The 15,222-nt window shown below is 37.5% G+C and overlaps 1 protein-coding gene across 4 annotated transcripts in view; it reads left to right on the top strand.

Moving 5' to 3' along the window:
* Positions 1-9,619: 9,619 nt before the first annotated feature.
* Positions 9,620-15,222, top strand: part of LOC137957087 (uncharacterized) — a 25,829-nt gene continuing 20,226 nt past the window's right edge. The window contains exons 1-6 of one of the 4 annotated variants that reach the window (XM_068804792.1): positions 9,620-10,300; positions 11,121-11,273; positions 11,393-11,605; positions 11,727-11,816; positions 12,163-12,279; positions 13,574-13,843. In XM_068804792.1, the coding sequence (XP_068660893.1) occupies positions 9,914-10,300; positions 11,121-11,273; positions 11,393-11,605; positions 11,727-11,816; positions 12,163-12,279; positions 13,574-13,843 (1,230 nt within the window). In that variant the 5' untranslated portion in view covers positions 9,620-9,913. Of the gene's footprint in view, positions 10,301-10,497; positions 10,525-11,120; positions 11,274-11,392; positions 11,606-11,726; positions 11,817-12,162; positions 12,280-13,573; positions 13,844-15,222 lie in introns of those variants that run through there. The other 3 variants (XM_068804793.1, XM_068804794.1, XM_068804795.1) reach the window with 3 other exon arrangements.

The following is a 15,222-nucleotide window of genomic DNA, read 5'->3' as shown; positions in this document are numbered from 1 at the left end:
CAAAGGTGGCAAGTTAGGTGGTAGAGGTAGAGGAAGAAGTGGTGGTGACTCCACTTACAACTCCAATGCATGACAAAATAGAAAGTTTACTTGTTGTAGCCTAAACAATCAAGTGGTAGAAAAGTATTGGAGCATGCATGGAATACCAAAATGTTTCAAGGCTAATAGAGACTCCTACCAAAGAAATCAACAAAGAAGTTCCTTTAGACCCATCTAAAGGGAAAATTATGACCTATACAAAATATCAAAACCTTGATGGTTGCTCCTCAAGTGCTCCTACAACTACGATTGCTATTGATAGTACATTCTCACTTGTCTCATGTTCTAGTTCTTTACCATAGATCATTAACTTCAGAGCCTCAAAACACCCTACTAGTAAAATTGGAAACCTATCTTTTGTCCCCTTGTGCAATGGACTGATTTGTATCTATTGCAAATGGGTTCCAAACTAAAGTTTAGGGTACTGATACTTCCACTATATCCTCCTCATTATTATTTTCTAATGTTTTATTTGTTCCAGAAATTTCATTGAGTCTCATGTCTATTAGTCAATTAAATTGTAACGTCTTTTCCTTCAAATGGTATCTTTCAAGACATCAGGACGAAATAGGAGATTGGCGGCGGTCATGACAAAGGAGGTCTCTACTTCATGTACTTTTTCATTGTTACAATTGTAGCAACAACAAATCAAAAAACAATTCAATGGCATAATCGGCTTGATCATCCAGTCTTGTCAAGTTTTAAAATATTAATTTGTTCTTTTAAATATGTTATTGAGTTACCTTGAGAGTTTTTGTGGCTTTGGGAAGCATCACATGTCCATTTTTTTTACCTAAGAAAAATAAAGTGTCTTCTAATCCTTTGTTTTTAGTTCATTCTGATGTTTGGGGACTAGTTCATGTAGCAAATGATTCTCAATCGAAGTATTTTGTGATATTTTTGAATGATCATACTAGAGTTACTCGATTATATTTTATTAAAGATAGATTGGAAGTTTTTGTTATCTTTGATTCTTTTTGTTCTATGGTTGAAACTCAATTTCAGAATAAAATTTAGATTTTTCAATATGATAATGCCAAAGAATACTTTTTTCTCAATTTCATTCTTTAAAGTCAAAAGAAAAACATTATTCATCAATCCTCGTGTGCTTATACACCACAACATAATGGGGTTTTAGAGAGAAAAAATAGGCACCTAATAGAAGATACAAGGACTCTTATTCTATGTATGAATGCTCCTCAATATTGTTGGCCACATGTTGTCCTTATGGCTTGCTTTCTTATTAATTAAATGTCTTCTAATGTTTTACAAGACCACACATTATTCTCCTTTCATTAGCCACTCCTGTCTTTGGATGTGTTTCCTTTTATGGATCTTCATCAAAATAAGTTCAATCCTAGGGTTATCTAATGCATTTTTTTGGGAAATTCCAAAAATCAAAAGGGATAAATGTGTACATATTTATTTCTAACGATGTTACATATTTTAAGGATAAGCCTTCCCCTAGGTTTCAGTCTTCTACTATGATGCCAAGACCAATTGTTATACTGGACAACCTCCATGGATGAATACAAGATATTTTTCCATAATAAATATATGAGTCTAATTTTTAATATCCGATTTACAATTGGTCAAGATGATAACTCTAAATCAACAGACCATTAAACCCAAATGACTCTGTTAAAAAACCAGGCAGGTAGACTCGGACTGTGACCGAGTCGATTTATATACATATAAATATGATATTGCAAGCCGTACAGGAAATTTATGAAAGTTACATGTCGAGTGGCGACTGGTCCGAAAAGAAAATTTGAACAGATAAGATGAGTCCGAATCTTTGCTTTCATTGTCACTTTCTCCACCAATTTGTTCTGTTCCGTCCCATGAGCCCGGCGGCTATTTCTCCTCAATCTCGGATACGCAGTCCCTGCATTGGAATCATTATGGGGGCCAAGAACCTTTAAAGCCGGAGAAAGTGAAGGCGAATCTAGCTTTCTTCGACTTTCTTTTCCCAAGGTCCCACCAACTGGCCTCCGCATGCTACAGGTTAGTGCAACTTCCGACCGATAAGATCGATCAAATCAGGTTGAATCGGATACGAGTAACAATAATAGAAGAGATTGTCTGACATGTTAAAACCACCGACAATTGTGGATGACAGGGAGGACCTAATTACGCTCTCGATTGTTCCGAGCCGGGTAAACTTTAAAAGAATCGTCTACACAGAAGGTTCTGAAAGTGGAAAACAAAAAGAAACGGAAGCAGCCCAGCAAAGAGCCAACAAATCCATCTTTATTTGCTTTCCACTCAGAAGAGATCGCTCACCACTGTTTAACTGTTCCAAACGGTGCCACCCGACACTGACAACCGATGTCGATTTGTTTGACTTTTAGGTGTGAATTTAATATAGTTTATAGGTCAAGTTCATCTTCACTACTTTCAGGTGCGCTCCATCATTAAGCATCAATAAATACTACTCTTAATACTACACTTAATCAATTATAAAATTGTGGTTTGGTTCATTATCTAATATGGTATCTAAACATAACAATCTTATACATCTGTCATCCTTTGAAGTTTGTTTCCCGCTTCCTCTACCTCTCCACCCATAACTTACTCTCTGCCACACATTTCCAAGTTGAACCACCTGGACGATACATTCTCGATTTTGTCCGCCTCACTCTCTCCCACCATCGTACCCATATCTCACTCTCTGCATTTGCCTTTCTCCATTTTTTTTTCAAAATCATCGTGCTCATCATGACTCAAGTTGAACCACCAGCTCTTCTCTTGAAAAAAAAAACTTCCTTCCCTGTTCTCCGCCTCTCCCTCCCATCAGCTCTGAAACCCTCCATCGTCCTTCTGACTTCCCGTCGACGATGCATCCCTCACCTACAACCTCCACCATCTCCAAACTTTGTCATCACCTTCATTATCACTATCTCTTTGATTCTATCTGCCCTAGCCGCTACCAGTATTGTTGCTCTTCCACATCCCTTCACCAAACAATGTGTTATCTCCAATTCCGTCTACCCCAGTCGCTACCAGTGTCGTTGCCCTTCCATATCTCTTCACTAGATGATGCATTCTCTTCAATTTCGTTCGCCCCAGCCGCTGCTCTTCCACATCCCTTTATCGGATGATGCATTCTCTCCAATTCCATCTGCTCTTCCACATCTCTTCACCGGACAATGCGTTCTCTCCGATTTTTTTTGCCCCAGCAGCTACCAATGCCGCTACTCTTCTACATCTCTTCACCGGGCGATGTGTTCTCTCTGATTCCCTCAGCCCCAGCCGTTGCTCTTCCCATCATTTTGCTTCCAGGAACTCGTGAAACAAATGTTCTTACATAGCTAGTGTCAAGTTCACAGTTTCAGTTGCTACAAGACAAGATTGGCCTTTCTAACAGTGGTCTATCTTAAGGGGGCATGAGCATAATCTCTTCAGTTATCAGATAAGATCTCCTTGGATTTATCCCATATTGTATTTATCTTTTCATGTAAAGTTTTTCTTTTCTATTCTAAATTGTATAAATACTACCCTTAATCAATTATAAAAGTGTGGTTTGGTTCATCGTCTAATGTGGTTCAGTTCAATATCTAACATAAACTACTAAATATTATAAGATTCACCCACCAACTATAAGCAGTAAAGTTGTAGATTAGGTGCATCTTTCTCTTTCTGTTTGCTGAAATGTCTTCCTAGCGATAGCTTGGACCTTATCTTATTCGGCCTATACACCTTCTTGAGAGATCACATGTCCAAGATAATGGACTTGCGATGAAGCAAAAGTGCACTTGGATATTTTGACATGGAGGTGGTGGTGTTAAAGTGTGCTCATGACCTTGTGTAGATGGTGCAAATGGTCTTCAAAAGTCTTGCTAATAACTAATATAACATAAAAAATACTAACACGAATTTTTGCAAGAAGAGATGGAACACATCATTCATCAAGCTTTGAAAGGAAGTTGGTGCATTGGTTAGGCCAAAGGGCATTACCAAGAACTCATAGCGTCCATTGTGGGGTCCAAAAGGCGGTTTTATCTATGTCAGTATCAACTACTCAGATTTGATGATAACCCAGTGAAGATCTAGTCTAGAAAAAAATTGTGCACCACTTAATTCATCAAGCAACTCATCAATGACAAAAATCAAGTACATATATTTTACAGTGATGTTGTTAAGAACACAGTAGGCCACCCAAAACCTCCATGATCCATCTTTCTTGTTTACCAATAGCACAGGGGAGGATTAAGGATTCTTACTTAGTTTGATGATGCTTTCTTGAAGCATTTCCTTAACTAACCTTTCAATTTCACTTTTTTTAACATGTGGGTAGTGGTAGGGTCATGTGCTCATAGGAGGAGCATCGGGTTGAATTGGAATCTGGTGATCATGGAGCAGCCTTGGTGGTAGACCTTTTGGTTTAGAGAAAACATCTTGAAAGTTAGTGAACATATATTGCGATATTGTAGGAGGAAGTTTAGGTTCACATTGTGATATTGTAGGCTCGACCATTTGGAGTAGGATGGTTTGATCTTGGGAAGATGCCACAATTTTGTAAGGATTCTAACTGGACCAAGTCGTCCTCACCTTCCCTCACCTTCTGTTATGCCCCTCCACTTAATTTGAGCATCTTCGATTGAGAATTCCATGGTCATGTGTTTACAATCATAAATAACTTCTCCCAAGGTGTCCAACCATTGCATTCTTAGCACCAGATTGGCTCCTTTTATCGGAAAGACATAGAAATCCTCGTTGATACAAGATCCTTGGACCTCAATTCACACATTCATCACTATAGATGAACATTGGATTTTAGTCCCTTTTGTTGACATAATAAAAAAAACTGAAATTTGATAGAGAGGAAGCGCAAGGTGTTTCAAAATACTTTTACACATAAAACTATGAGTGCTTCCACTATCAACCAAGATGCATACCTTAATGCCTTTGATCTGCCCATCAAGTTGCATTTTTCGAGATTGTAGAACCCCATAGAGGGCATGGAAGGATACTTGGGAATTTGAGATCTCTTCTTTTACAATCTCAAACTGCAAACTTAAGTCATCTTCTTCATCCTCACTAAGTACAAGTGAAATATCTTGCATTTGTGACCTGGAGTTAATTTTTTGTCACAACTGAAACATAGACCTTTACTTTACTTTCTATCCATTTCTTCAAGGGAGGGCCTCTTGAATGACCTTCAATTTTGACATCCCCAAAATAAGTGTTATTTCGAACATAAGGAATTGGGGTTTGGTTGGATTGGGGGGAGGTCTCTTATGTCGAAACGGTAGGAGGGACAACTTTTCTTCTTGTATACAAGCTTGGTAAATTCCTTCAATAAGGGTTCTAGGATAGAATACCCTTACCTCAACTGTTATTTCGAGTTTAAGGCCTCCAATGAAGCTACCAACTTGAATATGTTTTAGCCAATGGACTCAGTTGGCTATGCATTCAAACTCCGTTTGGTACTCTTTGATGGAGCTGGTTTGCTTGAGCTTTGCAAGAAGAGAATCAAAATCTTGATACTGGGTTGGCCCAAACCGAATCCAAAGTGCTTGTTCAAATACATGCCAAGTGAGAAGATGGTTAGTGGGGTTGTGCCATTGGAACCAATGTCTCACATCTCCTTCTAGATGGAATGAAGCTAGAAGATTTTTGTGGTTTTCATCGGTTTATTGAAAAGCAAAAAAATGTTTAGCTATATAAGCCCACTCCACTAGGTCATCTTCGGGTTTATACTTTGGAAAATCTATTTGGGCCATGCGAGCTTGTACATGTCCTCCACTTATATTCATGGTTTCATGTGGGGGGAAATGGTGGTCAAAGGGAGGTGAGTTAGAGAAATGGGAGAAATGTTAGTGGGGCATAGATTGTGTATCATGAGAGTGATCAAGAGGATATGAAGTGGGATATGGTGGCTAAGGGTAAGTAGGTAGAGATGTGGTTGGAGTGGTCATGTAATGAGGAGGATGACTGAAGGTAGAGTTGTGATGAGGGGGAATATTTCAAAGAGACGGGGTAGGTAGGATTGGTGGTGGAGGGGAGGATAACTTACCAAAAATAGGCTAGTTTTAAGCTCCATGATCCATAGCTTGATGAGGTGGGGAAGAAAGTCTTGCATTCCTCTCTTCCAAAAAAGCTGGAAACATGGTGATCAATTGTTGTTCATGTCCTTTTAAACTTGAGATTTCATCACTCAAAATTTCTTGGTTGGACTCTTGGGCAGCAACCATCTCTTGTAATTGAAACTCCATACTTCTTGGATTGACCATGTTGATGATAGTGGCCTCAAGGAATTGTCATGTTCTAATACCACTCTAATAATAAACTCTTTAAGGTCTTATCTTCTCAGCTTCCAGAAGAAGAATTAAGGCTCTTCTAGGCAAGGGAGAGAGAGAGAAAGAAAGAGAGAGAGAGAGAGAGAGAGAGGCAATAGAGAGACTTGAGGGATAGGCCTGATTGATTTTTCCTTCAACCAAGACCCCTATTTTTCATTACATATTTAGGGAAACTCCTCAATCAATTAGGCTCCCTAATTACATCAATCAAGGGAAAATTACAAAATCAAAATAGAGAATCTAGGAAACTTCAAAACAATTACAATCTTATCTTCTAGAGATTCTTTAACAAAGGAAAGTAAAAATTTTAGGAATCCATTAAAAGAAGGAAGATAGGACTCCCATTCCTACCCTTGACTTCTATCCTTATTTCCACTTTTACCCTTGAGTATTATTTGTTTCTCTTTTGCCCTTGAGCTCCTACGTCCCCCATGCATGTGCATGGGTCCACATGTGTGCCACCTTTGCTCTTGCTTCTTCTTCCTTCTTCCTTGATTTTTTTTTAGGATTTTAAGGTTCCTTTCACCATGCCACTACTACTATTGTACATGTTAGCCTTAGGTCTTTGCAAGGCAAATAGTGCTAAAAATTCCTTTTATAGGTCTAGGTATGGTGTGCCTAGTAAGTTGTTGCTACATGTTAGCCTTAGGTCTTTGCAAGGCAAATAGTGCTAAAAATTCCTTTTATAGGTCTAGGTATGGTGTGCCTAGTAAGTTGTTGCAATTCCTTGTGTAGGTCTAGGTAGGATTGTGTAGTAAGTTGTTGCAATTCCTTGTGTAAGTCTAGGTAGGATTGCATAATTTGTTGTTGGAAAATCCCTTTATGGGTTAGGTTGAATAACCTAGTTTGTTTTTGTAATCCTATATTAGGGTAAGCTTGTGTGAGTTGGCCATTGTGGTTAATTAAGAGGTGTAAATCGCTACTTAACAACATTGTAATTGGCCCTAGAGGCAGTTTGCTATAAGTATCATGTGGCAACCCAAACATAGTTGATTAACTCTAAAATGCAAAACACCTTAGAAGAGGATAACAGTCCAAGATAGCCTTGTGAACTACTATAAATTGTTATGTGTTATTGCGTAATTGATTACTCGTGCTTATGCCCTTGATACTGAAATGAACCTTCTTGCACTTTGAATTAACTGAAATTGTAAAAACACACAAGATTAAGACAAAAAGATTTAAAATTAGTAACATATTTACCCCATTATAGGTTTATTCATCACTGGACCTAACAAGACCTTGTGTTGCTTAAAAGTTACTAGATTAGCTATTTGACTCGATTAAGTCAAATTATTTTGATTATGCTTTTTCAACCCTACTAGTTGACCCACGACTTGCCTGGTCAACTCAATTTTGGGAAGGGGAGGTCACTCTCGATTCTATTTTGGCAAGTGCCCCTTGACTCACCTAGAGTCAAACCTAAGTCCACTTAAGTCCTAATCCAAGCCAAATTTTTGGGGACATAAGTTGGGTCCGGTTTTTGAGTCATAGCACCTTGGTTTTAACCAAGTTAACTTGGATTTGTTGGATCTTGATATATGATGCCAACAGATAGGGTCCTTTGAACATGTGATAGGTTGAATATACTATGTCATCCCCATCCTACCAATAATATGATACTATGATTATAATATTATGATATGATACAATAAATATAATAATAAATAAAATATATTTTTAAAATTTTTATAACTTAATTTCTTTCTATAATGACATAATATTTACCAACATATTTTTAAAAAAATAAAAACAAAAATTTATCTTCATTAAATATTATAATTGTAATAAATAATATGATGCATAACATTATTATAATATATAAAAATATAACATAATATGAAATTGTATGAAATACATGAGTTTTATAATGTATGACTTTAATTTAAAAATAATTATATTTTTGTAGTATTATATAAAATTTTAAAATATTTATTGTATATGAAATTTGAAAAAAGTGCTTCTTTGTACTAGAGGGGACAAAAAGAGAGAGGGTTGGCACCTGCCCTCCCCCTCCTGTCCCTTGAAGCTTATGCAATGAAGAGGTCTCAATTACCTCTTTTGTTGTTGTGCGAAATTGATCAAGCAATGGTAGGGTAGAGGCACTTGCCCATTCCTCTTTGTTTCGAGGGGAGAGGTGTTTTGGCTCAAGCAAGGATGGAGAAGCCATTGTCAACAAGTTGCCTCCATTGCTAGGTTGAGGATGAGGCCAAAGGAAAGAGGAAAAGAATAGAAGAGAAGAGAGAAGAGTAGGGGGAGGAAAGAAGTAAAAAAGAGACTAATATGCCCCAAATGATGTTTGAGTCATTATATGCACATGCCATTTTTTTTAATATTTTTATAGAGTAAGTTGGAAATGGGTTGGTAGGAAGGACGAAGGTGAATTTCCCAAAATACAACTAGCCATGATGTTAAAGCTTGAGCGCTGAACCCTGATTGGTCAGGTTGAGATATAGGTTGAGACACTAACTGGGCCTTAGTTGTTTAAATTTTTACCTACTTACAACGTAATTATTATAAAAAAGAGGGGCTGCAAGACAGCTCAAGGACGGACAATGGAGGTATTAACTCCTTTGCCTTCTTGTCTGCTTCCTGTGAGACTGGGAGGCGAGGGACAAATAATTCAATGAGGGGATGCCCCCTTCAATTTGAGAGTATTCTGAAGGGAGAAAGAGTAATCGTTAATTTAGAATAACTTGGAGGATTATGCTTAGTAATTATAAGATGCTTGGCTAATTGAAGCACGAGTATGGTTTCAGTCAGGAATCACATTCTGAGACGGTTTGGAGTTAGACACCCATTCCAAAAAAAGGATCATTTCAAGTCAAAGAAAAAAAAATCATTTCACACGGCCCTTTTTACGTTTTTTGAAGGAAGGATCTAAGCACTCTTTATAATTACTAAAACTATTTATTAATAGTCTAAAATAAAAAAAATATTTATTTTATTTGAAACCCAACTTTACGAAAGAGCGAGAGACAACAAACGTGATGTCTCCCTCCGCCGCGGACCCGACAGAAGACGGCTATTTTGGCCCAATCGGTGGATTCCATCGAAATATCAGCGATTGTCCATTGCTTGTCGGTACTCTCGCCGCCCGATCATTCAGATTCAGATTTCTGGCTTGACTTTCGATCGGCTTTGTCCATTTTCTGAACTCAGAAGAACTCGTCAGTCTGAGGACGAGGTTTTTCTATTGTACAATTCATTTTTGTGTTACTAGTTACTGTCAAGAAACTCAAAGAGTCAAGTCTATTTGACTCGGCAATTACTCGAGTTTCACGAGGCCAACACTTGGGAGAGTCAGAAAAAAATGGAGTCCGTTGAGTTTAATGAGGAATGAGTGTGTCTCGGTCCTAACGTCAACCTCAACCTCTCAGCCTCAGCCTCAGCCTCAGCCTCAGCCTCAGAAACCTTTCAAAACTTAGAAAAGGACAGCGAACGGCCTCTCGCCGTCACCGGTAATTTTTTCTCTCGTCTCGGCTCATTCTTGCCGACACATTGGCCGGTCAACTTTTTCCTCTCTCCCGTTCTTTTCGTCTCCGTGCCCAAACCCTCCTCCTCCCCCTATGGACGCCAAGGTGTTCTCCAATTCTGTGGAATCCGGTTTGAAGCTCGCTACTCGAATTTACCATGGCAAGGATCGAAACCTTTCCCCTCCTAAGCCTCCTTCCTTTGACAAATCTGACTCTTACCATCCTACCTCTCCCATGGTTTACGCGGTCATCTTCGACCCTGCCATCGTCGACAATCCCGATATTCCCAGCTATCAGCCTCATGTGCATGGAAGATGTGATCCGCCCGCCTTAATTCCTCTTCAGATGAATGACATATCAATGCACTTGGATTGTTATTTCAATACGGTCTTTGTTACCGTCACTGGTTCATGGCGTGTGCATTGCGTTATGGGCAGTCGGAGCTGTAATTGTCACTTGGTTGTCCCCTTGGGAGAGCAGGTTGGTACAATGCTTGGGTATAATTTTCTTGTCGCTCGCTTTTTAGAAATCTCGGCTTTTATTCTTCACTTTCTTATTATTGAAAACGCTGATATTTGCCACCGGTAATAGCCCATCATCAAGGGTGGAAGAGCTCTTCCTTGTGTTTTGCAGTATCAGGATTGTTTTGCTTTTTCGTTTTTCCTTTTTTACCTCCTAGCTGTGAAGCTTTTCGATTTATAAAGGTTTTTCTTCTTTGAATTCTCCTTCATGAAATTGGTATTGCATTAATTTACACGTTTTTTATTATAGAACTGTCGTTTTTATTGAAGATGATGTAACTTTCCTTGTTTTTTTCCCGTGAAAATGGTATAACTTCGTTTTAATAGGCAACGACCTTTGATTCTGGAATTAGTTGGATGGAGTTATTCAAAACTCAAAATCATCTGTGGATAACATACTTTGCTTTTCTTCTGCAACTATCTGTTTTAACGTGCGAATAAGGGCTAATCATATTTTTATTTTTCAATCTTAATCTGTCATTTTGTTGTACGTTCCCTTTTCCTCATTTTTTGAATCTCATGTTAACGCAAAGGCAGTTACTCCCTTTCAATTGATCCTTAGTCCATTCTCTGTCAGCTGGAGGTAGCTTTCTTTTTTATGTACATGAAATAAAAATATGCTGAAAAAATAATGGGCTTGATAATATTGTTATGCCCTCAGCATTTCCCGTCAGAAGTGCTCCTATTTACAGATCATGTCACTTTGTATCTTTGCTTTTTTTCCCCTCTAGCCGCTGGCTTATACGTTGTTCTCAAGAAAGATATGATTTGGCTAACAGGGTTCAATTCTAGGTGTAGACGTTGATGTTGCTGGAAGATTGTATTCAACCAAACTCATGTGTATGGAAGAAACGCAAGACATGGATAAATCAACAAAATTGGATGATGGGATATTTTTGAGTCCACAGATATTCTCACTAAAAGTACCCAAGGTAATAGTAACTTATACTTATTTCAGCTTTCAGTTGATTCGGTCTTGTATTTAAAATCAGTTTCATATTTTGTTGCTCTGAAACTTGTCCCTTTTTCTTGCCTCTTTTTGTTTCTCAAGGTCGATGGAGGGTCTGTTCTTTCAGTGAAAATCAGGTGGCGTCAGCAATTACTGTACAGTGATGGTCAGTTCTCTATTGCTGTACCTTTTAGTTTTCCAGATTATGTGAATCCATCAGGAAAAATGTTTGCATCAAGTGAGAAGATACAGTTGAATGTCAATACTGGTATGGCAAAGGAAGTCATTTTCAAGACAATTAGCCATGCTTTGAAGGTACGTCTTTGTTTGTATGTTAAAATTTTAATTGCTGCTACATGGTATTTTTTTCGGTGTTCCTTTTTTTATTTGACTTTTGACCAATTAATATGCTGTTTTTTTAATTTTTTTTTTGCAGGAAACGAGACGTCAAATGGGAAGGTTTGCTTTTGTATATGATGCTCAAGTTCTTCAATTTTCAAGTGCCAATTTTAACTTTACCTTTGAGGTAAGACCATGCCATCTGGATATCTTTGCAGTGACTTAAAACAAACGTATCATCCAGCACTCCTGCTTTCATTGGTTTGCATTATATTCACAAAATGCAACCACTCTCTTTCTAGGAATTGTCTCAAAGTTTACATTAGATAGAATTACTATGTTCAGAATCATTCAGGAAAAAAGAAATGAAGGGAAAAATAGAGAAGTAATAATTTGTTCAAGTCTACAGAAGAGCCCGGGATGATGCTCTTTTTATGCTCTTCCTAGAATTCTTCCTTTCTCTGTAATTAACTGTAAAGTAAACTAAAGACTAAAGTGTGCGAGGTCGCTCTAACTTGTGTAATCTACCTCAGGTTCCTTCAAGTACAACATTTGGAGGCTTGCTTTTGCAATCTCCATCTATGAATGACTTGGATCAAAGAGAAATGTTCTGCCTTTACCTCTATCCTGGAAAAACTGACAATATGAAGGTACACTCCGCTGGTTTCATGTTTACAGTCAATCTCATACACAAATTAAGAGCAAGCATGATCAGACATTCATTTTCTTATGCCTACAACCCATGAATTGGAGGATGAAATCTCCATATGCGCATGTGTTTTTTTCTGTGACATGAATGGACTTCCGCTTTGATTTGTCGGCTTTTGGAGAGTATGAAAAAGGCCTTAACCATTAGAGCATTCTCCCAGATTCAAATCAAGTAGCTTATTTAGTCAAATGCATTAACCATTAAAGAGTACTCCCAAATTCACATAAAGTAGCTTATTTACTCAAATGTGTTTTTAAACACCTTATTCTTCATTTAAAAAAAAAAACACCTTATTCTTGCATTCCTAGATATAATATTCTGGGGCTAAAGGACTGAAGTAAAATAATGGAAGAAAAAAAACTGGGACCTACTTTTGCATGGAGGTTTAAATTAATTACAAGAAGATAAGGGGCTAATGTGAACAACTGAAAAATATTATATTTTTTCTCTGTGCTGATTAAGCACATAGCTTCCCATACTCCCTAGTGATACTTGAATTCAAGACTTCAAACTAGAAACCTTTCCATGTGGTCATTGAGACAAAGGTTCAATCCATAAAACAATTGCAATTTGTAAATAAAAAAAAAGGCTAAGATTAAAAAGTGGAAATAGTTGATCAGGGGTCTTTCCTCCTCTGATGCCCCATTCTTGTTTTTTCTTTGTTTTTCGGCATGTTAATGGCAAACTTGGAACAAAGCCTAAAGCTCTAACACTAAGTAAAGAGAAAAAAATACAAGAAAACAGGAGCAAGTGAGAAGAAGAAAAGAGGAAGAATTTCTGAAAGAGAGCGTAGAGGGAAGCTGTCTAGCTGGCTTGCGGATGACCAATTCACATCCTTAATAGAGTCTCCAGTTATAACTTTCATTTTAGAAAGGAGTGCTTTCTGACCCTCGGCAATTAAATTGAATTGTTTGAGCTAACAAGTTTTACCTTTGAAACATAAATATCTTAACTTATAAATTTGACTTATAAATTAATGACGAATTTGACCTTCTATACACAAGATTTTAACTTGCAAATTTGCATTTGTAAGACTATGTAAACCTGCACTCTGTTTTTGAATATTTATTAAGAAATTAAGAAATGATTTTGATGGTAACTAGTGATTCTATTACTAACATTCAATTGCTGTTATCCTTCCATGTATCCAACAGAAATGATTGGAGAGTAACTGATTAGTAAAGTTATTAAACTTACGATGATGCTTACTGATTACAGTAGATGAATTTTATCAGGTATTTCGAAAAGAAGTGGTTTTCCTGATTGATATAAGCGAGAGCATGCGAGGAAAGCCTCTAGAAAATGTTCAAATAGCAGTGGTGGCTGCAATCTCCAAGTTCAGCTCAGCAGATTCATTTAACATTGTAGCTTTCAATGGGGAAACCCATGTATTCTCATCATCCTTGGAACTAGCAACAGTAGAAACCATTGAACGGGCAAGTCGGTGGATGAATGAAACCTGTGTTGCCAGTGGTGGTACCAACATATTGAATCCTTTGAATCTGGTGATGTACCTAATTCAATTTACTTTTTTGGATTTGAAATCTTCAATTGGCATTTTCCCTTCAATTCAGACTGAGGTGAACCTTGTCCAGTTTTCTTTTTCTTTTTTCTTTTCTTGAAAATGATGAAAATTTCATTTAAAAAAGAACCAAGAAAGATTAGGACTAAATATTAGCCAAAGTCTACAAAAGATAAAGGATAAAATAAAATCAATGAACATAAAGGAAATGGGTCCCCTACAAAAAAAATCCATCAAAGTAACTCCATGATGTTCAAGGGAGTCTGCCAAGAAATTAGCGCGTGAGCTTTATGTACCCAACTAACTTATCTGTTAGAGGCACTATAGCAGAACGAGGACGGTGGCTATCAACATGAAGAGGTGGAGAGGAACCTGATGGAGCTAGGAGATCCAAATCAACAATTGGAATTAGACTATCTGAAGAAGACTCAGAAGAAACAAGAATCTCACTAGAGGAGTCAAAATATAGGGTATGCTCAAAGAAGGCTACATCAGTTGACACACGTCTTTCGTTGAACAGGGTCATAGCATTTGTACCCTTTTTGTTGACGAGAGCACCCTAGAAAGACACCTTTGACTGACTGAGAAGATAACTTATCAACTGAAGCTCCAAACATGTGGACAAAACAAGTACAACCAAAAACACGAAGTACCACATCAAATAGTTTACAATGTGGTTTTAAAACTTGGAAAGGACCCCGACCATTCAAACAGAGGAGGGCAAACGATTAATTAAGAAACAATAAGTCATAACAACATCCCCCAAAAAGATGTCTGTTTTTACACTCAACCACCCCATTTTGTTGAGGAGTTTAAGGACAAGACATCTGATAGGTAATACCATGGGAGACACAAAAAGTCGAAAACTTATGATTAATATATTCCAACCCATTATCAGTACGAAGCACATGAATACAAACACCAAATTGATGTTTTATTTCACTAAAAAAAATTCAGGAATACATCTAAGACTTCGAATTTCTCTCGTAGGAGATATACCCAAGTGACTCGACTAAAATCATGTATAAATAACACAAAATATTTAAAACAAAATGGAATAGGAATTTGACATGGACCTCATACACCAGAATGGATTAACTCAAACAATTTGGTGCTACGACTAGAACTAATTGGGAAACTGGATGATGATGCTTTTCCAGTTGACTCGACTTGCAATCAAATGAGATACTTGCGATGAAGGGAAAAATTGACACAACTTAACTGGTGACGGATGTCCCAAGCGTAGATGCCATAAGTAGGATGAATCTGTAGTAGAGAGTACCACAACTTGAGAAACAAATACATCATCCAGCATATAGAGTCCTCCCTTTTCATGCCCGGAACCAATCGTCTTTTTCATTT

Source organism: Aristolochia californica, unplaced genomic scaffold (genome assembly GCF_029961685.1).
Source record: "Aristolochia californica isolate CCGP_79_NKW_82.1479 unplaced genomic scaffold, dmAriCali1.0.hap1 SCAF_2, whole genome shotgun sequence".
NCBI classification, from domain to species: domain Eukaryota; kingdom Viridiplantae; phylum Streptophyta; class Magnoliopsida; order Piperales; family Aristolochiaceae; genus Aristolochia; species Aristolochia californica.
This window is presented reverse-complemented; position numbering and strand designations above follow the sequence as displayed.